Source organism: Nomascus leucogenys, chromosome 4 (assembly GCF_006542625.1).
Source record: "Nomascus leucogenys isolate Asia chromosome 4, Asia_NLE_v1, whole genome shotgun sequence".
Classification (NCBI taxonomy): Eukaryota; Metazoa; Chordata; class Mammalia; order Primates; family Hylobatidae; genus Nomascus; species Nomascus leucogenys.
The window spans coordinates 117627029-117654506 of NC_044384.1; the positions used below are offsets into that span (position 1 = coordinate 117627029).

General features: G+C 36.3%; 1 protein-coding gene across 2 annotated transcripts in view; it reads right to left on the minus strand.

Annotated features, from left to right (window-relative positions):
* PDCD6IP (programmed cell death 6 interacting protein) overlaps positions 1–27478 on the minus strand; it is a 71127-nt gene that overhangs the window by 36091 nt on the left and 7558 nt on the right. The window contains exons 2-7 of one of the 2 annotated variants that reach the window (XM_012497865.2): positions 21383–21437; positions 19873–19942; positions 10887–11014; positions 7631–7784; positions 6385–6485; positions 4011–4142 (exon numbers count right to left, since the gene is read on the minus strand). In XM_012497865.2, coding sequence (XP_012353319.1) covers positions 4011–4142; positions 6385–6485; positions 7631–7784; positions 10887–11014; positions 19873–19942; positions 21383–21437 — 640 coding nt within the window. The remainder of the gene's footprint in view (positions 1–4010; positions 4143–6384; positions 6486–7630; positions 7785–10886; positions 11015–19872; positions 19943–21382; positions 21438–27478) is intronic. The other variant, XM_003256838.4, reaches the window with a different exon arrangement.

Below are 27478 nucleotides of genomic sequence, written 5' to 3' on the forward strand. Positions count from 1 at the left end.
TTTTAAATCTTTATCTCTTAGAGACACAGGCTAAAAAACTTAAGAATGAAATGATACATGAGATAGTTGTAAAATACTCCAAAAAAATAAGGAGGAAAGGAGAAATAGCTAAAACACAAAATAGCGAAATACTGATAATCACTTAAGCTGGGTAACAGAAATTCAATGATTCATACTTTTATATATGTTTGACCATCATAGTTATACACCTACACTTTTATATATGTTTTCCATCATAGTTAAACAAAAGAAAATTCATATGAAGAAACATATGCAAGAATAGTCAGGAAAATTCAGAAAATGAAAAAATTCAGGAAACAAGCAAGGACAGGCAGAAAAATTCAAAAAATGAAAGATAATACCTATCAGACATTAAAACAGTCTAAAGTATAAATAACTAAAATGATATGGAACTGGAGTATGAACAGATAAACAAGTCAATGAAACAATAAAAGCAGAAATAGATCCCAATATATACCGTGAATCTAATGTGTGATAAAGTCAGAATCTCAGATCAGTGAGGTAAACAAGGCTATTATAATAAATGCTTTGGGGACAACTGGCTAGCCATTTGGAAGAAGACTTTAAAAACTGGATCCATATCTAGCACCACACATCAGGATAAATTCCAAGCGGATCAACAATCCAAATATGTAACAAATTACAGACGTATTTATATTTTGCTATTGGCAATCCCATTTCTATTAATTTATTTAAGATATACCTGCTGCTATGTACAGGACTGTGCTCCCCAAATTTCGTATTTTGAATCCCTAACTCCTAATGTGATGGTATTTGAACACAGGACCTTTGGAAAATAATGGGGTTTAGACGAGGTCATGAAGGTGGGGCCTCATAGGGGATTAGTTCCCTTACAAGAAGAGACACCAGAGGGCTTGCTCTTGCTGTTCACCATATGAGGACATAGAGAGAAGGCCATCTGTAAATCTCACCAGAATATGACCATACTGGCACCCTGACCTTGGATTTCCAGGCTCCAGAACGATCAGAAAATAAATTTCTGTTGTTTAAACCACCCAGTCTATGGTGTTCTTATGGCAGCCTAAGCTAAGATACCTGCTGAAGTATAAGATAACTTGTGTACCTGATTTTTTACTGTAGCATTGTTTATAATAGTGAGCCTTGGAAACATTCAAGTATCCAGCAATAGGAGACAGCAATAAACTGTGACTTACATAGTGAAGTACAATGCAGCTCTAAGGATGGTCTCCCTATTGCTGAATTAAGATGAAGAGATCTTCAGGATACATTGTTATATGAGAAAAGAAGGTACACAACACTGTATATATTAATAGCATACTACCACTTCAGTAAGAATGAGAAGTGAGAATGTGCAATGTGTGTGTCTGTGCTGTGTATGTACATATTTGCTTCTATTTCAAAGAAAGAAAAAAAAACAAGAAATTAATGGAAATTAACTATGCGGCAGTGGGAATAATGGATGGAGGGAACAGGATAGAGGGAAAAAGAGGAACAGGAATTGAACTATATAACCTTATATATATCTATTTTCCCAATTTTGAAAAATGTCAAGCCCACAACATAATTAGCTAGGTTCAACAATGACCATTTTGCCACATTTGCTTTATCTATTCCTTTCCCATACAAACACATAATCACGTACCTTTTTTTCTTTTATTGCAGAACTATCTGAAACTGAAGTTAGATGTTAGGAGCCCTCATCCCTAAACACATCAGCAAGTATTCTATAAGGACAATCTCCTCAGTACCTACAACCTAGTATCATAACTAAGAGAACAATACTTGCACAAAATCAGATTTACAATCTTGCTAGGTCCCTCAATAAGTCAAATAAATCTTTGACATGTAGTCATTCTATATGAGTCATGTTTTTATATCTGTGTATGTGTATGTGTGTTTCTATACCTTTTTGAAAATTGTATTTCATCATCTTTGAAGATCCACCAAGATGACCAAGAAGATCCATCTTCTGGGGCCACATAAACTGCACTGTTCAGGAAGTGCAACTCATGAGCTGTATTAAGTTCAGGTACAATTTTACTTGGCCCCAGAAGTGATTCCAAGCAGTAATTTTACCTTTGCTGCCATTTTATCTATTGTTTTGATTTTCCTGATTGTGATTTTATTTTCATTTCTGGTTTGCACAGGACCAATAAGTTATTTCTCTTTGCTAGTAGCCATAACTAGAAAGTTGGTTTAATAGTGTGACCTCCTAAGATATCCATCAGAATCAAGGGGTATTATTCTCTACTGAGTGAGAAACTACAGCGAATATGGTTTATTGGTCAACTTCTTGTCTGTTCTGTTTGCCCTTCTTGGGAGTGCAAATCAATTAAAAAATATTTCATGCCTACTGGAAAGAATAACTGCCCTTTGAAATATGGATCAGTGAGTATGTTCTGTGTTAACTTTTTTTTGAGAAGGGGTGTCACTATATTGTCCAGGTTGGCCTCAAACTACTAGCTTCAAACGATCCTCCCACCTCAACCTCCCAAGTAGCCGGACTACAGGCAGGTGCCATCACACCCAACTTCTGTCTTAACTTTAACCTATAACTAAAGCTGTAAAACTAAAGCTGCAAAATCTATGTGTCTATAACTGAGGAAAAGTCTTTACCTCCCTCCCATTATGTGAATTTGAAATAGTTTCCTTTTTCAGGGGTACTTAAAAATGAGATTAAATTTCAAGAGTTCTTTCTCTGACTGATTTATAGAGACTAAATATGGGCTTACTTAAATCTAATAGTCCCAGAAGCCAGAAAATAAAGAAACTAAACTTATAATTTAAATATGCTAGCCTTAAAAAATGAATCTTTCCCACAAATTTCTTGTTCAGAATCATTTTTATATATGAATCTAAGTTACTGTAATCAAAGTGAAGCCCCAGACAAATCTGGGTTTGACTTTTTTAAAAAGTCTTTCTCTGATTTGGTCACTGTGAGATGTTTTCCCATGAAAAGGCTAATTAATTAATCTGAACCTGCTAAACAACATTTCCATTGTTACGGTCTGAATGCGTCCCCCAAAGTTCATGTGTTCCCAATCCCAAAGTGTTGGGACGTGGGGGGGGGCATAATAAGAGGTGATTAGGTCAAGAGGGCTCTGCCCTCATGAATAGATTAATATCATTATCATGGGAGAGGGTTAGTTATCAAGAGAGGGGCTTCACTGAGCAGTTCGGCTCCCTCTTGCTCTCTCTCACTCACTAGCACTCTCTTGCCCTTCTACCTTTCACCACGGGTAACATAGCACAAAGGCCCTCACCAGGTGCCAGCACCTTGATATTGGACTTCTCAGCCTTCAGAATTGTGACAAATTTCTGTTCTTTATCAATTACCCAGTCTGTGGTATTACGCTATAACAGCACAAAATGAACCAAGACATCCATAGTATCTTCTAAAAATCAGTAAATATTTAAACTTCCCTAACTCAAATGCCTAAGTATCTTTCTATCCTCTGTCTACCAATACTCAAAACACAAACAACTCATACAAACAGCTCCTGCTCCTGCTGGCAAGTTGCCTCAGGTGCCATAATGTCACAGCAAGTTTCTGACAACCCCAACGCCAACAGTATGAGCAAAACTGCATAGAAGGTACTCTGCTGTTCACAAGATATATATATATATATATATATATATGCACACACATCTCTCCACTGTCCTCCTCAAGTTGTGGAAGTATATGCCCCAGTTTAGACAAAGACCAGGCCACAAGTTAAACACTACACATACTCCTGGAGCATGGCAATTAATTTAGAATTATTTTTACACTAAAATAAACATGAATAAAAAAGAGAACTGAATGCAAATTTTGCATGAATTTTTCAGATAAAATATGAGACCTCAAAAAAACATGCAGTAAAGTCTAAAGATAAAAACAATCACTTGTCACTGCTGACAGGGGTGATGAATGGGAAAGGTTTTTATGGGCAAACTTGGAAATCTCACTAGGAAAAAAAAAAGAGGTCCAAGTTAGTTACTTAAATATTTATTACCAAGAGACTCACCTGTAACCTTGCAATTTCTTCTCCGAATTTCTTCTGCTGTTTTGCCAGGATAGACTGATGGTACTCAGCATTGGCCTGCATGATACAGTGCTTTGCAGCCAAGACAGGGAACACCTCCTGGAAATAAAAATACTGACCAGGGGAGAGTCCAACCACACAAACCACCACAGACAACATGGGATGCAGGAAGAAAAAGGAAAAGAAGACAGAAATTAGAATCACCCCATTAATGGTTTAGAGATTAAGGTTAGTCATTAGGTGTAAACAGAGAAGACGACATGATTTTGTGTGGATTGAAATCTATGAATTAAATTTTTTTCTTCCAATTGAAGGGGTTTTTTTAAACTGTTAACTGAAGCCAATTTAGGTTTTTACAATTCTCTTTAATTGATCCATGAAGTCAACATTTTGTTTACAAAAAGAAAGAAAAGCATGCATTATTAGAAAGAGAAGTAGAATGGACATTCACAGAGACTTTAGAGGCTTTCTTATGAGCCCTTACCCAGCCTGTAGAGTTAACTAAACCATCATTACTCACATATACTAATGAAATTGCCCTATAGATGACTGTTTCATCATGTTTTTTAAAAAAGACAGTAAATTCTCACTTAAATTCATATCCTAAGAGGGTTCTTACTAAAGATGATTTTAGCCATATAAAAATGATTTAGTATCATAGATACACTAATATTTCAGTATCATATACTCAAAAACATATCATAGACAAATGCACTAAGTATATGACCAATGATAATGACAAAGTGTTATTTTGCCTATTTGTTTTGAAAATAATTCCAGTCAAAATTAATTTTAAAAGATCCAAAGACATAAAGCAGGAAAGCAATTATACTAGTAGTGGCTCTTTCAAAATGTCAAAATCTAACCTGTAACCTCACTGCTTTTAGGAAGTATATGATATTTAAGAAATCCAAGGAATTAGGCTAGACAATCACTATTTAAACAAAAAATGTAAGAGAATCAAAAACTGAATTACTACCTTGTGTGCTTTCCTGTCTCCCAGGGAATAATTTCCTACCTTCCTGGATCACTACTTGCAGACATTTCAGTTTTATAACTAGAATATGAAAATACCTTATGAGCTTTATTAGTAAAAAGGAAAAAATAAAAGACATCTAAATTTCAAACTACACTCATGCCAGTTCTCAGGGTAAGGCTGGAGCAACTTGGTTCTGAAACAGGAGATTTTCAAGGAATACCAGGAATGCTGCAGAGGTAGCTTCCAAGTCTTTGTAGGTGACTTTCTTCTCTCCATGACAGGACTGAACTAATGGCCCAACAGGATGTAACGGAACACTGTGCAGCTGAACATGAGGTCTTTCAGATGAAAAAAACATGAGAGGAGATCCCAAGTCTCTTTTTAAGAGGAAGGCTGTTAATGCCCAAGAGTCCTGGGCAAATTTCTACTAGGCTCTTGGTGTATCTTAAATCCCCAGGAATCATTACATTAATTCCTTATTGATCATTTTCTGAGTAAGAAGTACTGTTAATGCACTTATGTGCATTTTTACTTCACCCCCAAGTTGTCTGCAATTTTTTAATGTACAAAGATTCCTGAATATGACTTATAAATCAATAAGTTCCCCTACCAAAAAAAATCATGTAACAGATACCATATGATGAAACTAATTCCTTGAACATTTCTGAAGGAAGTAGTTGAAACATATATTTCACTCAATCTTTAAGTTTTCTTTATTAATCATTCCAAATTTACTAGTGATTTGCTTTGTCATTAACAAATGATCATCACTGAATAGTCTTTTCAATTTTCACTTCAGAAAGGTTTACATTGAAACATTATACTTCCTGTGATATGTGGTTTAAGATGGTTGCTTTTCCTTAGCTGTCCATTAGCAGCCCAATTTTTTATCCCTGTTCGCAAAACTGAATTCTAATCAAAGTATCAGATGAATTTTTTAAGTTTTCTTTTCCTTTTTTCTTTATGTCTGTTTTTGCGCTTTAAGACTCATCTTTAAGAAAACAGGACAATAATTAAAAGTGTGAATAATCAACATGCTCAAGTATACATGCTTGTACCAAATCACCAATGATTCAGAACTACACAATGCCTTGATTTGATAAAAGTATTGAAAACAGATGGTCAACATTTTCCAGAAAGAGTTCTAGCTTGGAAAAACAAGTTTAGTAAAAGGTAAAGGCAAAGGCATCCCCTAAATATAAAAGAATTGTTCATGCATCTTAAATTAAAAAAAAAAACTATTTTTACTATATACTTCAGATAACTCTACTAAAACTTCAAATTTCTTTATGAGTTTCAACTTGCTTCTTACACACAAAAAAGTCTAAATATTTCCACATGCAAAGTAAGCAAGTGTTTATAAAAACAATAACTGACCTTGGGGAGGGTATCTTTGTATTGACACTGTTTGAAAGCATCACCAAAATAATCTGCAGCCTGATTAGCCAATTTAGCTATGATGGCATCTTTCATTTTATCTGGAATACAATATGAAATTGACCATTATAATTAAAATAAATATGAGCTAATCTGACATGTCTCAGTATAAACACTGAGATCACAAGTTTGTACACGCATCTTAAAACATCTTTCTTGATGAAATCACATTTTCTGCACAAAATTTAAAACAGACAAAATAGATTAGTGGTTGCCAGCAGTGGGGAAAAGGGGAGTGAGGAGTGAATACTAATGGGTACACAGCTTCTTTTTGGGATGATGGTAATGTTCTAAAATAAGATAGTGGTAATCAAAACTCTGTGAATATACTAAAAATTTTATGTTGTATATTTAGAAAGGGTGAACTTTAGTGTATATAAATTATATCTCAATATAAGCTGTTATTTTAAAAGAAAAAAGTATTCCAATTCCTATTTCTTCCACATGATGACTTATCTCTTATTTTCAATTTCAGCCCATATTACATATTCAGCCCATATTTCAATCTCTCATGCTAACTTATATGCCTTACAAGAATTATTCTTATTCCCTTATTCCCAGGGCCAGGGACTATGCCTGGACGACTCCTTCTTGTCATTTAGGTCTACTTTAAAGAGGACCTCCTGAAAGAAAGGCTTCTTGACTAATGAATCTAAAATTAGCCCAGCTTCCCCTACATCCCTATCCCATAACCATACCACCAGCCACTATCATATAATTCTTATTTTTTATAGCAATTATTTCTGAAATCTTATAGCAATTATTTATGAAATTATCCTGTCTACTTAATTCTTGCTTATCATCTCTCCCATCGCCAAAACGTAAGGTTGTTTTCTAACTCCGTTTATCTAGAAACTAGAACAGTGACTGGCACAGAGTAAGTACCCAATAAATATTTGCGAATAAATGTCTGACATGTTAAAAACATACATAAATACTATTCCAGAATGGAGTGTTGAAAGACAATTACTAAAGATCCATTTCATGATTTCAAACACAGCCTACATTCTTAAATGTGCATTTGTGCCACAAATTCAGAAAAGGATAGCTGAAAATTTTCTATAATCCATGTATCAAGTTCAAGAAGGAAAGCTCAACATTGAACATATTACATTCTAATCACTTTCTTAATTTAAAAGCCTTATCACTTCTTTTCACACGCAACAAAAAGACAAATTGGAGTTACCTCTTGTGGCTTTTAAAAAAAATACTTCTTGAGCCTGTGCCAGCATAATCAGACTGAGGGTCCCAACAGTATCTGGAGAGATGTCCACGGTAGGCTCTCGATTTAAGGCAGATAAAACCGTCTCTTTAATGTGTAAAAAGGCACCACTAGCAAACTAAAGGGGGGAAAAAGAATTTCTTTAAAATCTATAGGAACTCAGCAAGACTTAATTTCCTACTGTTACATATAAAAGTCATTTCAAATGTTAACTCAGTGAACAGTTAATATATTTAAATTTTTATATTATGTAAAACCAATCTAAAACATCTGACCTACAGACAATAAGGTTATCTTTCTAAAACTCTATAGCATAACAAGAGATTTAACAAAGATTAAAAGTAAATTACAAGGAAAAACAAAGTAAACTAATGGAACAATCTGATTTAAGCTATTTTTAGATATACTTCCTCAAAATTAACATGAGAATACAGGCAGGGATAAACATTAAAATATTTTTAGTACTGCAATGCTCTTGCTTTGGTCCCAAACAAATTCATCTTTCAAATAATTAAACATGACATAGTTAGGGGACACCCCAAATAGTACATACACCTAGTCCTCTGAGGAACAGCATTACTACCCATTGCTAGTGATTTCTGCCTGGCCTTCAGAGCTCACTAGTGAAATGTTCCCCATCAGATTTTTCATCTCAATTATATTTTGTTAATACTAACTTTGCTTTTATGAAACAAATTATACTAAGAAAAAGAAATAAATCAGTCTGGGATTAAAAGGTGTCATGAGTTGGCCGGGTGTGGTGACTCATGCCTGTAATCCCAGCACTTTGAGAGGCTGAGGCAGGCGGATCACCTGAGGTCAGGAGTTCAAGACCAGCCTGGCCAACATGATGAAACCCCGTCTCTACTAAAAATACAAAAATTAGCTGGGCGTGATGGCACACACTTGTAATACCAGCTGCTCGGGAGGCTGAGGCAGGAGAATCGCTTGAACCCAGGAGGCGCAGGTTGCAGTGAGCCAAGATCACGCCATTGTACTCCTGCCTGGGCAACAGAGCGAGACTCCATCTCAAAAAAGAAAAAAAAAAGGTGTCATGAGTTAGATAAATAGACAACACAGAGAAAACTCAAAGTCAAATGTATTAAAATGAACAGCATGTTTCTGCAGTCATTAAGTATTGTAAGACTAGAGTATCTGCTAGGAATGAACAACTGAACTTGTTTAGTAAACTAGTGAATCAAAGTCTAGAACAGCAAGGTGTCTGAGTCTCTCATTTACAGATAAGGAACTGGAGGTACTACAGAGGTTAAAGAACTTGCCCAATGGCACAAAGCTTCTGGGTGGCAAGCAGCCTAGACAAGGACCTAGGTCTAATACCACCAGTTATCTTTCCATGATACCAGGTGCCCTGCTGTGAACCCTCACAGAATGGAATGTTTCTTTCATAATTCAGAATGACCTTTCTAAAATCTCATATACCAATTAACTGAGTTACAGTTAACCAAAAGCTAAATAAAATTTTACTTCGTTTCCACTACTTTATTTTATTTATTTTGAGACAGAGTCTTGCTCTTGTTGCCCAGACTACAGTGCAATGGCACAATCTGAGCTCACTACAACCTCCGCCTCCTGGGTTCAAGCGATTCTCCTGCCTCAGCCTCCCGAGTAGCTCAGACTACAGGTGCCCACCACCACACCCAGCTAATTTTTCTATTTTTAGTACAGACAGGTTTCACCATGTTGGCCAGGCTAGTCTGGAACTCCTGACCTCGTGATCCACACACCACGGCCTCCCAAAGTGCTGGGATTACAGGCGTGAGCCACCACGCCCGGCTCGTTTTCACATTTTAAAATATTTGCCATGTATAGCCTCAAAAAGAAATAGCGTATGCATTATGTTTGTCATCTATGCCCATTCAAAACTGTAAGGCAAGCCACAATTTGGAGCATGTTGTTTGCTTAAGGTGTATTTTCCTTTTACTTTCTCAGAATAGCATCACTCACCTCTCCCCTAAATATAAACAACGGGAAAAAGCAGACTACCTCTGAGACAAGCAAATTTCATGGGAGGTTTGGGGGTGAAACAGTGGAAGGACATTTGGAATTACATGAAATTTGGAATCAGAACTACTGAAACCCAAATGGACTGCTCTATTAAGACTTCTGACCTTTAGTCTCCTCGTATGTAAAATGGGAATGACATTATATGACATATATCACAAGGTTTATCTGAGAGTCAAATAATGTACATGAAAACACTTTGTAAATTAGAAAGTAATATAAAATTACAACATGATTTTATATATATTACTTAACACTGATCATTTACTGTTGTTTTAATCAAAACAAAAAAAAGCTGAATAAATAATAAACAACTGCTGGCCGGGCGTGGTGGCTCACACCTGTAATCCCAGCACTCTGGGAGGCCGAGGTGGGTGGATCACGAGGTCAAGAGATCAAGACCATCCTGGCTAACACAGTGAAACCCCATCTCTACCAAAAATACAAAAAAAATTAGCCCGGCGAGGTGGCGGATGCCTGTAGTCCCAGCTACTCAGGAGGCTGAGGCAAGAGAATGGCGTGAACCCAGGAGGCGGAGCTTGCAGTGAGCCGAGATTGCACCACTGCACTCCAGCCTGGGCAACAGAGCGAGACTCCATCTCAAAATTAATTAATTAATTAATTAATTAAATTAAATAAACTGCCACAAAATAACATGCCATATTAGTAAATGATTAGTACGTAAAATAGATTAGGCAACTTAGGGACATTATGTCTGACCACATTAAAATATGACCTCTCCACAAGTCTCAAAGTTAAAATTTTATTTTCTTGCCAATTTCTTGTCTTTATTTTTGTAACAACAGTGAAATTTCAAGTGTGTCTCACTCTAAGAAAACATATGAAAAGAATGTACAAATTTTTTTAATTAGGTAATTTATTTAAAATGGATTTACCCTAAATGCCTGAGACGAAACCTCAGACATTTCATAATTTCTTCAACCAACGATTATTGAGCCTCTATTACGTGCCAGGCACTGTGCTAGGTGCTGGGTATAAAACAATGAGGAATAACAGACCTGGTCTATAGACAGTTTATCTAAGGGCTTCAACAGTAAGAATCAATTCATTTTAAAAGTGCATTCGTTTAAGAAAACATCTGTTGCGTAAGAAGTATGTATAAACCTAAATGCAAATTATTTTCCACTTAATCCAATTTAGTGTTGATCATTATTGTAGTAACTACTTTTCTGCATACCTGGTAATGCTTAGCAGCGATTTTCAATCCTTCATCATTATCCAGGTTCTGTTCTGCTGCAATTTGGCTAGCTAAGGCTGCACAATTGAACAACACACAGCTCTTTTCATATCCTAAGCTTGCAAGAGCTGTAAAAAATTGAGAAAGAAAAATTCGTCAGATTATTTTTTCTAAAGAAAACAAATGTTTCAAAGAGAAATACTATGACCTCTATCATCCCAGACCTGTTTTCTTGCTGTCATATGCTCCCATATTACAAGCTGCCCTTACAGGCATATTTATTTCCACAACAATATTCCCATCACCTAAAACGCTAAAGAACAGTAAGTTATTCTTTCTCTCCTTCCCTTTACTTCCACATTTCTATTACAATCAAATTCAAATGTAAAAGTCATTTTCATGTCATTTCTCTCAGTTTCTTAAATTTGAATAAATTATTTCCATTTTTCCATCACCTCTCAAAATCGCATTGTCCCACCACAATCAAACCAGTTCCTCATTACCACAAATCTAAGTCAATGCAATTACCTCTTAGCTGGCCTTATGCTTTACTCCCTCATGCAAATACATTTCTCAAAGGGCTAGCAGATTCGCTGGGCTAAAACCCAACTCTGATAAAAAAAAAAAAATCTACACACCTCACATCCACTTAGGATAGCTCCTATTAAAAAACAAACAGAAAATAAGCATTGATGAAGATATAGACAAACTGGAACCTTCCTGTACTGTTGGCGGGAATGCAAACTCGTGGTTGGGCATGGTGGCTCACTCCTGTACTCTCAGCACTTTAGTAGGCTGAGGCAGGAGGATCTCTTGAAGCCAAGAGTTTGAGGTCAGCCTGAGCAACACAGCAAGACCCCATCTCTACAAAAAAAAAAAAAAAAAATTGTTTTTAAACAGCCAGGTATGGTGGTGCATGTCTATAGTCCTAGCTACTCGGAGGCAGGAGGACCACTAGAGCCCAGGAGTTCAAGGCTGCAGTGAGCTATGATCATGCCACTATACTCCAGCCTGAGCGACAGAGCGAGACCCTGTCTCAAAATAAAAAATTAAAATTAAAAAAAGTGCAACTACTGTGGAAAACAATATGGCGGGTCCTCAAAATATTAAAAATAGAATTGCTATTTTATCCAGCAATTCCACTTTTGGGTATATACCCCCAAAAAAATGAAAGCAGAGTCTCAAAGAGATATATGTATGCCCATGTTCATAGCAGCATTATTCACAAAGCCAAACATGAAAGCAACCCAAGTGTCTGCGATCTGATGAATATATAAACAAAATGTGGTATATACATACAATGGAATATTAGTGAGCCTTAAACAAGAAGGAAATCATATGCTATAACACAGATGAATCTTGAGGACATTAAGCTAAATGAAATAAGTCAGTCACAAAAAGACAAATATTGTATGATTCCACTTATATGAGTTACCTAGAGTAATGAAATTCATAGAGACAGAAATCAGAATGATGGTTATCAGGGATGGTGGTAGGGGGAGGGGGATTGTTGTTCAATTAGTACATTATTTCAGATTTGCTAGATGAAAAAGTTCTGGAGATGTATTTTACAACAACGTGAAATACACCCAACATTAGTGAACTGTACACTTAAAAATGATTAAGATAATAAATTTCATGTTGTGAAATTTTTTTTAAATGCAGTCTATGACTCTACTTGTATGAGGTACCTACAGTTAAATTCAGAGACTGAAAGAATGCTAGTTGCCAAGGGTTGAGAGGGGCGGGAAGAATGGGACATTATAATTGTTTTTTCTTCTTTTGAGACAGGGTCTCACTCTGTCACCCAGGCTGGAGTGCACTACTGCAATCACACTCACTGCAGCCTCCACCTCTTGGGTACAATCAATCCTCCTGCCTCAGCCTCCTGAGTAGCTGGGACTACAGGCACAGGCCACCACATCCAGCTAATTTTTGTATCTTTTGTAGAGACAGGGACTCACTATGTTGCCTAGGCTGGTCTTGAACTCGTTGGTTCAAGCAATCCTCCCACCTCAACCTCCCAAAATGCTGGGATTACAGGCATGAGCCACCGCCCCCCAGTCTGTGAAGTTATCATTTACTGGGCAGAGTTTCAGTTTTGTAAGGTGAAGAAGAGTTCTCGAGTCGATGTTTGCTCAATAATGTGAATGTACTTAATACCACTGAAGTGTACACTTACAATGGTTAAGAAGGCATATTGTGTATATTGTATCACAATTGAAAAATAACTTTTAAAAATCTACAATAGCTCCCTATTACTTACAGAATTCAATCAAGATCTTGCATAATGTGCAAGGCATTGACCACCAGGCAAAATAAGGCTCCTTACAAAAAACACTGAACAAACCAATCTAGGAGAATCAGAACAACACTACATTTGCATGTTTGTGCCACAGAGTAGTACCATAAAGTAAAGCCCTCCTTGTTACAGTACTTTGGTGGCCTCCTATGTAATAAACCCCAGTTTTCAACTTGCTTCCAAACCAATTCTAGTCTCCTCATTCTAAACTAAAGCAGACATAAACACCAGCTACTCTAACCTACTTTATTAAATATATGGAAAATCTAAAGTAAACAGGTTGTGAAAAAAGCCTGCAGCAAAATAAATGAAGAGCAATGTGAACTGAAAAACTAAGCCCAAAATAAATAAAGACAATTCCAGTCATAAACGATAATATTCCAAAGATCACAATTAGCATTCCTTAAAGAGATTCAAAGATGGTACATCCACAAAAGAAAAGGATTTTTTTAATTAATAAGAAAAAGCTTCTAAAAATTAAAAACTTGATTGTTAAACTTTTTTCAAAAGTTTTAAGGGCGGAGGAAGGAAAAAAACTTTTTTTCAAGTTTTAAAATTAATATCTAGGCAATCTCTCAGAAAGAACAAAGTCAAGAAAAAATATAAAAATTATGAGTGAACTCAGAACAACCAACATCTAATAAAGTATTCCAAAGAAAGAGAGACAAAAGAGACAAGAAAATTATCAAAGAAATATAAGAAAACTTCCCAGAGCTTAAGGGAGATACGTGTTCAAACTAAAAGGGCCAAAAAGAAATGCCCTACACACAAATAAAATGAAATCCCATTAAGTCTTTTGAGATTTCTAAACATGAAAGATAAAGAGAAGACTGTAAAAATATTCCCAAGAGCAAAGAAACAGATCACTTATAAAATAACAAAAATCAGACTTTTCATCAGTAACACTAGATACTAAAAGGCAAGGGATTGGCCAGGTGCAGTGGCTCATGCCTGTAATCTCAGCACTTTGGGAGGCTGAGGCGGGCAGATCACGAGGTCAAGAGAACAAGACCATTCTGGCCAACATGGTGAAACCCTGTCTCTATTAAAAGTACAAAAAGTAGCTGGACGTGGTGGCGCGCGCCTGTAGTCCCGGCTACTCGGGAAGCTGATGCAGGAGAATCACTTGAACCTTGGAGGCAGAGGTTGCAGTGAGCTGAGATCACGCCACTGCACTCCAGTCTAGCAACAGAGTGAGACTCCCTACCAAAAAAAAAAGAAAAAAAAAAGCAAGGGATCAATGCCTTCAAGTTCTGAATATAATTTTAATTAATTCAATAACTATATACATTAGGCCAGTGTGGCAGGAGAGAGCAAGGAACAAAATTAAATATCAGCCAGGCATGGTGGTTCACACCTGTAATCCCAGCACTTTGGGAGGCCAAGGTGGGCGGAGCTCTTGAGGCCAGGAGTTCGAGACCAGCCTGGCCAACATGGTGAAACCCTGCCTCTACTAAAAATACAAAAATTCACCAGGCGTGGTGGTGCATGCCTGTAATCCCAGCTACTCAGGAGGCTGGAGCACGAGAATCACTTGAACCTCAGAGGCAGAGGTTGCAGCAAGCCGAGATCATGCCGCTGCACTCCATCCACCCCGGGCAACAGACCAAGACTGTTCTCAAAAAAAAAAAAAAAAAAAAAAAGAATGAAATATATTCCAAACAAGAAATAAAAGTAAACTGTTTATATATCAGATACATATCTCAGTCTATTATGTTGCCCATAGATATTATCATACCAGACTGTAGTCTCTCATTTTATTTTGACAATTTCTCATGTATAAGAACTTTTATGAGATTTTACATATAAGAGCTATTTTATCTTTTTTCCTTTATTTTCTTTTATCCATCTAAACTTAAACCAGGTTTTCAAAACAATATATAATTTTCCTTTTCTCAAAGATGACTTTCTAAGTATTTAACTGTATTCTTGTTTCTTACTTGCTCTTTTTCATTTTTTTTTTTCTTTTGAGACAAGGTGTCACTCTGTCACCCAGGTTGAAGTACAGTGGCGTGATCATGGCTTACTGCAGCCTCAACCTCCAGGCCCAAGCAATCCTCTCACCTCCACCCCCTAAACAGCTAGAACTACAGGTACATGCCACCATGTCTGGCTAATTTTTTAATTTTTTGTAGAGACAGAGTTTCCTCTGTTCCCCAAGCTGGTCTTGTACTCCTGGGCTCAAGTGATCCGCCTGTCTCGGCCTCCCCAAGTACTGGGATTACAGGCACGAGCCGCCACTTCCAGCCTCTAAGTTTTTCAAAATGAAAATAACTCATGAAAATAACAGCTTTCTAAAATTCAAACAATTTTTCTAAACTACAAAAAAATAATTAAAAATCACCCAAGATCTCATCTTCCAGAGTTAACCAGAATTTATTTTTTGGTATCTCACAAATAACTACATACACATTCACACACATAACTTTTCACAAAGTGGATACTATACCACACTCGAGTTGCCTGCAATGCACAACTCGAGGAAGAATTACTCTGGGTTCCTTATGAGGAGTGTCCCAAGGAGCCCAACTCAGGGGACCCTAGAGTTGTACAATGCAACAACTCTGAACTAAGGCAGGCCTTTTATTCAATATTTTGTTGATATAGCTTTACATATCAACAAATACATATATGCATTTTTATTCTTAGTATTCCAAAAGTACACAATATTCAAATGAATGAGTAGCCTTTTATTTAACCAAGACATTACTGAAGGACATTTAATTAACAATTTTTGCTACTAGAAATGCCTTGATGAACCACCTCCTGCTTTATGATCTGATTTTTTGCTTCCCAGTTTTTCTGGATACTTGAATTCATCACTCAAGTGTCTCCTAGTTCTCCTGCCACCTGCTCCTTATTCTCAGCCTACCAAATTTCTTAAGTCATAACAACACTAAAAATCCTTTTCTTCACCTTAGCTCCCTCTCAGAATGACGCTCCCTTTGTCCCCAAATCTTTACTGTAGATTTCCTGAAATGAGCAACCCACATTTACTGTTTTCATTCCCTCAACTCCCATTCACCCCTCAATCTGATGCTTCTTCAGGATACTCCAAGAGAAACTTCTCTCTGCTAAATCCAGTGACTTCTCCAACCTTACATGACTTGAGTTCTGCCACAATGACTCTGTCAAGGATGTTCCAGCCTGGACCTGGGATGATCATCAGAATCACCTGGATATATTTTCCTTTTTTTTTTTTTTTTTTTTAGACGGAATCTCGCTCTGTCGCCCAGGCTGGAGTGCAATGGCACGATCTCGGCTCACTGCAACCTCTGCCTCCCAGGTTCAAGTGAGTCTCCTGCCTCAGCCTCCTGAGTAGCTGGGATTACAAGGCGTGCGCCACTACACCTGGCTAATTTTGTATTTTTAGTACAGACAGTATTTCACCATGTTGGTCAGGATAATCTCAAACTCCTGACCTCGTGATCCACCTGCCTCAGCCTCCCGAAGTGCTGGGATTACAGGCGTGAGCCACTGCGCCCGGCCACCTGGAGATATTTCCAAAGATACTAATTCCAGTGCCCTACTCCAAAACTTTCTCCTATCACATCTGGCACTCTGTATCTTCATCTTTAAAGATAAACCTTTAACATTTTTCCCAGGTAATACTAATACGCAGCCAGGTTTGGGAACCACTGGACCACATCATCTTTGAAACTCTTCTGGCATTCCTTCACATCTCTATTTTACCCTGGTTCCTGTAAGATATGAAAGCTTTTTCTCAACCTCATTCCCAGAACCTCTTCCTCTATTTCCCCTGAATGTTATATTACTTAGCTCTGACTTTGATACCTTTCTCAGTCAATTATCTGCCAGAAGGAATAAATTTATTATCACCTAATAATTGTTCCCGAATGTATATATCTTTCTCTTCTGAGCTTTAAATCCTTTATTTCAAAATGCCAGAGAAACGTCTACCCAGACGTAACACAGAAAAATCAGACTCAACCTTTCTACTAAGAGGAATAAATATCCAACAGGTCAAACCAACTTATTAAATCTCAGAGTCAAGCCTCAACTCCTACTCTTCCTTCTGACTGGTAGTCAGCAAATTCAGTCAACTTCACCTCTGAAAAGTCTGAAATCCCTCTCTTCTGTGACTCGCACACACTAGCTTATCTAGCCTCATCATCTCTCATCAGTCTCCTAACTGGTCTGTTTCTCTCTCTAGTCCCAGGAGTTAGGCCTTCTAGATTCATATTCCAGCTTTATTAAATCCTAACCATATGACTTCAGAAAATCACGTAATCTTTCTAAACCAGTTTGTTCAACTGGCAATAATAGTGCCTTTTCCTCATTAAGCTATTGGAGAATTCAGTAAGATTATTTATAAAGTCCCTTCCAGAGTGCCTGGGTAAAATAAATGCCCAATAAACATGCACTATTATTATATAAGAGGGAAAAGTACAAAGTCAGGAGCATAATATTTGCAACTCTTCACAATCTGCTAATACCATCACCCTCCATAATCCCCAATTCAACCTATAGTTAAAAGCCATAACAATAATTATTATTAAATTAACATTATATATAATATCTACTATAAAATATATATTTCCATTTCCTCACCTATATATAAGTATAAACCTTATATAAGATATATAGATATATGTATGTATATGGTATGCACATACTATATAATACATATTATATATCTATATCTTATAAGGTATATAGTATACATTATAGCATACCTTATATAATGAATATGTATACTATAAAAAGGATATACCATAAGACATATTATACATACTTATATATAATACATGTGTATATATACATATTATATTTCTTATATATTATATAATATATACATATATGTATAATATATGAATATATACATATAGTATACATATTATATATTATACATACACATAAATGTATGTATGTATATATGCATACAAATATATACTATATACGTATGTATATGTAAGTATATATACATATGTGTATATGTATATAATACATATTATATACACACGTGTGTATATTATATGTATATAATACATATTATATACACACGTGTGTATATGTATATAATACATATTATATACACACGTGTGTATATGTATATAATACATATTATATACCCATGTGTGTATATGTATATAATACATATTATATACATATATACATACATACATATATTATATACATAATACACATTATATATACATATATACATACATATACAATACACATTATACATACATATACAATACACATTATATATGCATATAATACACATTATATATAATACACATTATATATGTATATATAATACACATTATATATAATACACGTTATATATAATACACATTATATATGCATATATATGCATATATAATGCACATTTTATATGCATACACATTTTATATGCATATATAATACACATTATATATGCATATATAATACATTATATGTGCATATATAATACATTATATATGCATAAATACATATATACATAATACATATATGCATAAATACATATATACACATTATATATAATACACATTATATATGCATATGTAATACACATTATATGCATATGTAATACACATTATATATGCATATGTAATACACATTATATATGCATATGTAATACACATTATATATGCATATGTAATACACATTATATATGCATATGTAATACACATTATATATGCATATGTATATACATTATATATGCATATATAATACATATATACAAATACATATATACATATGTATATCATATACATTGTATATACATATAATATACATCTATCATATATACATTACAATGTTATATAATAATATAATTATTCATTGCAGCTAATAAAGCACTGTTCTTAGGACTTTACATGTATTCACTCATTTAATCCACATAAGAATCCAATGGAATAGGCCAGGCGCTCACAGCTGTAATCCCAGCACTTTGGGAGGCCGAGGTGGGTGGATCACCTAAGGTCGGGAGTTCGAGACCAGCCTGGCCAACATGGTGAAACCCCGTCTCTACTAAAAAAGTTACCCGGGTGTGGTGGTGGGTGCTTGTAATCCCAGCTGAGGCAGGAGAATAGGAGAATCACTTGAACCCAGTAAGCAGAGGTTGCAGTGAGCCAAGATCGTGCCACTGCACTCCATCCTGGGCAACAAGAGAAAAACTGTCTCAAAAAAAAAAAAAGAATCCAATGAGATAAACAGTATTATCTCCATTTCACAGAAAAGAAAATTAAGGCACAGAGAGGTTATCTTGCTGGAGCTGGTAGATCAAAAGTCCTCACCCTTCTGACCTATGGTTATGATTTTGTATCTGTAATATTATTTTCTACAAATCCATCCTTCAAGGCCTAACTCAAACACTGTCTACTTTCAAAAGGTAGAATTACTTTCTTCCTCATATATGCTTCCGTGAGTTTGTTCATAGGCTTATATTACATATTACACTTTTAAATTATCAACTATCTTCCCAACAACTAAGTACATCGGTTTTATTCATTTTTATAACTAGGACAGTGCCTGGCAAGGCATGGGCTCTCTACAAATATTTCAAAATTGCATTAAAAGTTGAAGTTAAAAAGAGAATGAGATGTAAAAAACTTTAGTATTTACAAAGAGTCATTAGGTAACAATTTTAAAAACTAAACATAATGCAAAGTAGTTAGACCAATTTTCCTATCACTTTTATTAAAAATTACATACCCAGTTTTACAGAGCCTCCAAACAGTGAACCTTTATCAAAAGCATCCTTCCAGGTAAATGTCAAGCAGATCTGGACAGAATGAAAGAAAACAGAAAATTACGTTACCTTCCTGAATCTCATTAAATATTAGGTCTTCTTTGAAGAAAAATCCACCATAAAAAAAGGACAAAAGCTCAAAATATTATCTCCTATAACCACCCAACTTCCTTTCCTTCTCCTTTTAAATTGAAATTTAAAAAAAGTAAAATACTGGCACTGGGATATTTCAAATGGTCGTTCTGCCTTGGTAGTCATAAACACTATCTTATTCATCTTTATAAACACACAATGACTTTAACGTAACAAAATAAGTAGTAGATGCTTGTCAAATAAGCCAAGTGAAGCAAGGGAAACAAAAGTAAGTACTACAGGTTTCCTAGAAGATGAAATTAAAAACTATTCCATGATGACAAAAGTACGAGAATGGTTATTTTGGGGGATGGGTTAATATTTTATTTATTTATCTAGGTGGTGGTTATACAGGCATATTCACTTTGTAAGATTCAAGCTATACCCATGATTTGTTCACTTTTCTGTATGCTACATGAAAATTAAATGTTTACTTTATTAAAAAACTCTCTCTGCTCCTGAAATATGTGTTATCACATACAAAGATTAGAAAGAAATAAACCTCATTTAAATTATTTATTGCAATCTAATACAAAAATTTCTAAATTCTTGATTAGGGAAATTTTCAAACATACAGAAAAACTGAAGAGAATAAAGAGAATGAACTCCAGTATATCCATCAGCAGCTTTAGTCTTTTGCCCTTCTTGGTTCATCTACCTCCCAACTTGCCCTGCCTCCAGCCACCTACACTTTTTTTCCAGGAATATTTTAAAGGAAACCTCAACATATAATTATTTCACCTGTAAAAACTTTAGGACAAGAATGTTTAAAGTACTTTTCTTATAACTATTTTAAAATTTAAAAGTATCACTAATTTTAAAATCTTTATCCAATCTCCAAAGTAAAACAATAAGAAATTATCAGCATTTTCAACATCTAGCCTTTAAGGAGAAAATAAAGTTGACATTCATGTAATTAGCATTTAATCAAAACACCATTTGCAACTTTCACATGCAAATGTAACTTGTGCAAATAATTTTTAAAGCACATAAACTGAGACTAATAATTCCTGAATTGTGCAGTTTCCTTCCTAATTCTGAAAAAGTCAAAGGGAAGGACACAATAGATTAATCAGTCAATAGATCCTACTGACATAAAATGAAGTCCAAAAAAAAACAAACAAACCATTGCTCTACATGAGCCCCAGAAGTGACTGAAGAATGACATGAACAGAATTCCAGGAGATTCTTTCTTCAGAAGCACATATATTCGCATCAGACAGACCTAAAAGCTCCTATTTTTATAACACTATCTCATAAAACTCTAAAGACAGTGAAGATATTGGCAGAAGGAAATGGGTGCTATTACCATATAATTTTAAGACAGAATTAATGACTTACCTGATTTTCAGAAAATGGGAATTTGGGTTCAATAGAACAAATCTGATCATAATATCTAAAAAATAGAGCAGAATTAATAATTACCAGAGCTAAATATTACATGCATTTATGTAATTACAACTGGTTTAAAATGATGCAAAAATTATTCATGCTTACTTTGAGCAGCTATTTTACATGAAAAAAGTCTTTTCATACATAAACCAGAAGTTTAAAAAATATATGCAGTGAAAAACCATGAACAAAAACTCATACCCACCACCACAGAAAAATATTTATCAACTGTTATTGGCTAAAAGCAAACTAACATCTGCTCCGAAAACCAAAATATTTCTTAAAAATACTATTTCTTACTAAAATAAATAAGTTTGTATCCATTAGACAAATTAGTATCTCTGGTAAACTGCCAATTAAAAACAGGTTTACCAACGTTCAAATGTTTTGGGTAAGCCCATCTCTATCTATCTCCAGCACTGCCACACAGCACATCAAAGCTATGACTGTCTTTCAGCTAGAAATTCAAGTTTCGTAGACAATCTCTCCATCTCCTTTCTCATTCTTTCCAAACTGTTTTCTGCATAGCAGCCAGAATGATCACAAAATATAAAGCAGTCTTCCCCCCCCATCAGGGTGAGCTGTCAGTCAGCAAGTCTGGCAGGGAAAGGAGGAGAAAGGGGTCAGGCCAAGCTTTCTAACTGGCCTCTAAGCTTTCCGCCTTTCCTTTTTCCCTTATACTTCCCCCACCCCTTCATCAGGGGTATTTTTGTAATGATTATTTCTGGGGGCAAATTTTCAGCAGGAGTGGGCAACATATCTAAGACCAAGCTTTTGGCTGGCATGGCTATGAGTTTGGTTATAAACAGGAAAAACTACGCAATTAAGTAAATACATTGAAGATAATGGAAGCCAAGTTTCTCAAGGTCAGAGATACAAATACCTGAAAGGGCCAGGCACAGTGGATCACGCCTGTAATCCTAGCACCCTGGGAGGCTGAGGCAGGTGGATCACTTGAGCCCAGAGTTCGAGACCAACCTAGGCAACACAGCGAAACCCTGTCTCTACTAAAAATACAAACATTAGCCAGGCATGGTGGCGCACACCTGTGGTCACAGCTACTCATGAGGCTGAGGTGGGAGGATCACTTGATCTGGAGGTCATGGATGCAGTGGGCCAAGATAGCACCACTGTACTCCAGCCTGGGCAAGACCTGTCTCAAAAAAACAAAAAAAAAAATCCACAAATATGAGAAGACAGAAGGTTAGAATAACTCCACAGTTTTAAACTGGAACTGGAGATATCAATGTGAACTTTTTTTGCTTGTTTACAGACAGGGTATCATTCTGTTGCCCAGGCTGCAGTACAGTAGCGCAATCATAGTACATGGTAACCTTGAACTCCCAGGCTCAAGCAATCTGCCCACTTCAGCCCCTGAGTTGCCAGGACTACGGGTGCATGTCACCGCACCCAGCTAGTTTTTTAACTCATTTTTTAAAGGTAGCAGAGTGAAATAAAAACAAGTATAAATGTGTAAGTATGTATTTCCTAAATGTATATGCTAAGAGGGCCTATAAGCAGTAACACTTCACAGTAGCAATAAGCACACCTACTGCCCAGATGATCTTTTGCATTAAAAGGAGCCAAGTGCTCCTTAGAGAAATGGCTGACTCAAGGGCTGAGACTGAAAAAATTCAATATTCAAGCCTAAAACATCTTGCTATGCCAGAAAGTTAAGGAAGAACTCAAAAAATGATGAGGACATGTCAAAAGGGCGCAGGAGGTAGCTTTAAGGGGCTTCCAATGGCTAAGCATTGAACCAATCTAAATAAAATAAGTGACAGTAAGAAATAACAACCCATTGAAGAAAAGAACACCATTCTGAAGTAAATAAACAGGTGAATAAGGAAAACTCTATCCTACAGTACCATAGTCTAGATGAAATTAGAAAAATTACCATTTGGTATCTTTCAGAGTATAATATCTAATTCTGGTAAGAATCATCAATACATGCTAAAATAATGAAAAGTGTGTAATGAAACAGGATATTACATAGTCCCAAAGTATCTCCCCACAAAATATTTACTAATGAGTACAACATGCTTATTAACTGTAAGGGCAAACACCATCTTAACCAAGCGACAAAAATAAACATTACCACTACTGAACAAATCCACATCTTATTTTTCCTGATATGCACCAGAAAGAACACAGCATCACTTAGCTCGTACTCCTATGCAAAAATGCAGAAATCACAAGAAAATGAGACAAGGCTTTATTGAGGAAAATTCTAAAAAGTAACTAGCCTGTACTCTTCAAAAATGTCAAGGTCACGAAAGACAAGAGAAAAACTGAAGAACTGGTCCAGATTGAAGGAGATTAAAGAGACACAACAATTAAATGCACTGCATGATTCTAGATTAGATCCTGAACCTGTAAATAATATTGGGAAAATCAGCAATATTCGAATGAATTCATTGGATTAAATGGTAATAATGAATTAATGCCAACTTCCTGACTTCGAAAGTTGTACTATGGTTATATAGGAGAATATCTTTGTACTCAGGAAATAAACTCTGAAGTATTAGGTAGTGAAATCCTTTGGTGGATTCCCATTATACTTTAAATTACATCCAAAAATGTTGAAGGTCTTACAGGATCTGGCTATCATCCAACTCTCCAGCCTCATCTCAGGATATTCACTATACATTCTAGTCACTAAATTATATGCTGTCCTTGCTCAGGGCCTTCACTCTTTTAATCACCATTTCTCACTTTTGTCTAGGCTGACGTTGTTATCAAAGAAAGTTTTCCTCATTCATTCATTCAACAAATATATACTAAGAGCTTACTATGCACCAAACAAAGTTTTAGGACATTAAGAATTTAGCAGTAAACATCTAAAAATCTGTGCTCTTGTGAAGCTTTTAGAGGGGAAGACAAAAAAGCAAAAATATTATATAGAAGACACTGGTAAGTGCCATGGAGAATAAAGAGACAAGAGGAATAAAGTGAATATATGAGGAGAGGTAAGAAGGCTGTCGTTTTAAATAACACGGTCATTTGACTACATGAAATAAAAGTTTTAACTTTAAAACAGCATGACCATAAAAGGCATGAAAAAGGTGATGAGGTGAGCCAAGCAGATATCCGAGAATTTCCAATCTAGGGAAAATCAAGTGCCAATACCCTGGGACAAGAGGGTACTTAAGAATGTATCTGGCATGGCAAGGAGACCAATATGGCCATAGAGTGAGCAAGGAAGAAAATAGTAAGTGATGAAGTCGAAGAAGTAATGATGCCTTGAGTGCAACTGTTAAGACTTCTGAGTTTTACTATATAGTGTAAGAGGGTGAATCATCAAAAGGTTTGGACAAAATAGCAACATGACTTATTTTCATACAGTCACCATGACTGTTGTGTAGAAAACTGACTGCAGGTGTGCACGGGCAGAAGTAGAGAGATCAGTTAGGAAGCTACCGTAGTAATCTAGTCAAGAGATGATGCTAGCACGGATCAATGTAGTCCATGGTGGCAGGAGAAGTGATAAAGTTAATCTAGGCCAGGCACTATGGCTCATGCCTGTAATCCCAACACTTTGGGAGGCTGAGGTAGGAAGATCACCTGAGCCTAGGAGTTTGAGACCACCCTGGGCAACATAGTGAGACCTCATCTCTACACATACATACACACGGCAGCCAGGTGTTGTGGTGGGCCTACAGTCCCAAGGGGACTATGCAGGGGGATAAGGTGGGAGGATCACTTGAGCCCAGGAGGTCAAGGCTGGAGTGAGCTGTGATCCCACCACTGTACTCCAGGATGGGCCATGGCATGAAATCTTGTCTCAAAAAAATACAGTCAATATAAACCTTTTTAAAATTAGTTGCCCCTCCATTTATAATCTCTCAGGTCCCTGAACATTTCCTTCATAGGATTTAACACAATTTGTGATACATTATTTGTGGGATTATGTTTATTGTCTTTTCTCTCAAAGGATTCTAAATTCCATGAAAGCAAAGACTAGATCTATTTGTTCTCTGTTTTGTTGCTAGCCCCAAGCAAATGAATCGGTAAAATGCAAAGTTTTCTTCTATCTCTGAAAAATAAAACCTAAAATTCTGGTTTGTGAATAAACAGGAGCTATCAAAGAACAAGCCCATAAGAAGGGAACAGCAAGTGCTAAAGGTCTGAGGCAACCACGCCTAAAGGTGTGCTTGGCACAGCAAGGAGGCCAATATGGCTATAAAGCCAGGACTTGCAAACTTTTTCTCAACAGTGATATTCCAGACTCTGCTGGGAAAAAGGCTAACTCAAGCATATAATAAGTATGTAACTACTTATATAACAAGAGAAAAAACCCTGCCCTGCCCTGTACCTTTTTTGCCTAGGTTGGGCCATCCCAAAATTGTGGCACACAGCTGCCCAGGTGCCATCCTGGAGACATTCTCCAAAGAAAAAGTACCTGTCTGATGGAGAAGAGCCATGGGGAGACGGGAGGAGTGACCAACATGGTCAGTTTTACTCTGCCCCAGTGAGATCAAAATTCTCAGGGAGGGCCTACTGTGGGCACCTGCCCCAGCTGGCTGGAGGTGAGATAATTTGCTGAGTCACCAATTTCCAGACTGAGATTCTACCATTTAGTGCCAAGCCAATGCCAAGCAGAATATTTACTCTGGTGTAGGCAGCACCAGAGTAAGTCTGGGCAGCAATAAAGCATGGCCACTGGCCAGGGGAACAGGAGCTAGAGGCAAAGGGGAGAATGGAACAGAGGCAAACAGCTAAGCTAGTTCTCCAACACTCACAATGCTAATCCACTGGAGTGGTGCCCATAGGCCAGACAAAAACAGGCAGCTGAGCAGGCCTTATTTCGCTGACCCTTGCTATAAAGTAAACAAGGAAGGTAGTAGTAGGAAATGAGGTTACTTCCTCTGCAAATGGGTGAGGAGAAGAAGAATGGCTAAACTGAATGCACTAACATTTTTATATCCATTCTCTACACCCCAAAGTTTTTGAGGCCAACTAACAAAACCTGAGCTGTATGGGGGGAACAGGGCATTTATATCCTGTATTTGAATGATTAGAAGCTATGTGATGAAATCCTCAAAGTAAAATGGCTGTCTTAGGACAGATTATAGAAGTTGAAATAAAAGTACAACAGGAGGGCAATCACTGGAAATCAACAATGTTTGATCGGTATGGAGAAAACCCCAACAAAATGAGAGATCAACAAATGCTTTACAAAAGAAAGCAGCCATTGCTAACTGCAGTTACCACGAGCAAAATCTGTTCCAGGAGATCCAACTACCATAAGCTACTCCTTCAATATAATTCCACAAGGCATTATCCCTCATAGTTCAGCCCAGATCTCAAGCATCAAAGTTCTCTATATAGGGAATCCACAGAAACAAGAGAATCTACCACACCCTTCTCTTTAACATTTAAGTACACTTTACTATAGCAGCAGACTCTAGCCTAGGATGTATCTCTAACAAAGTAGACCTAGGCTGCAAATTTTGTACAAGTAGGCACAGGGAAAGCCAGTATGCTAAGCCAGGGAGTTGGCAAAAACTAGCACATTGTGAAAAATAATGCTGCAAAAAAATTGGTGTCTTTGTAGATTCTATTTTAGAAATAGGGTGAATTTTTTTAACCAAAACTATAAAATCCCAAATATATTTAAAAGGTATAATGTCACAGTCTTTCAAGTCAGATAGCCCTGAGTTTGAATCCCAACTCTTAGCTATGTGATCATGAAAAAAATTATTCAATCTCTCTGAACCTCTCCTAAAGAGTAATAATACCTCCTTTAAGCATGAGGAATAAATGGTACGGTATACTGTATATCAAGTGCTTAAAATAGTGCCTGGACACACAGGAGTACATGTATGACAAATGGTAGTTATAGATTATTGTTTTGCAACTATGGAGAAGTACTTATATATGTTCTCCAGTATTTTATAAAACTCAACCACTTTGGCACAAATATATAATAACTCAACTTAAAAATCTCACGGGGAAAAAGAAACTAGGAAATAAATACATTTCTTTGAAATATCACAAATAGGTACAGGACAAATTCCCATTAGAAATTCTAGTTTAGGCCGG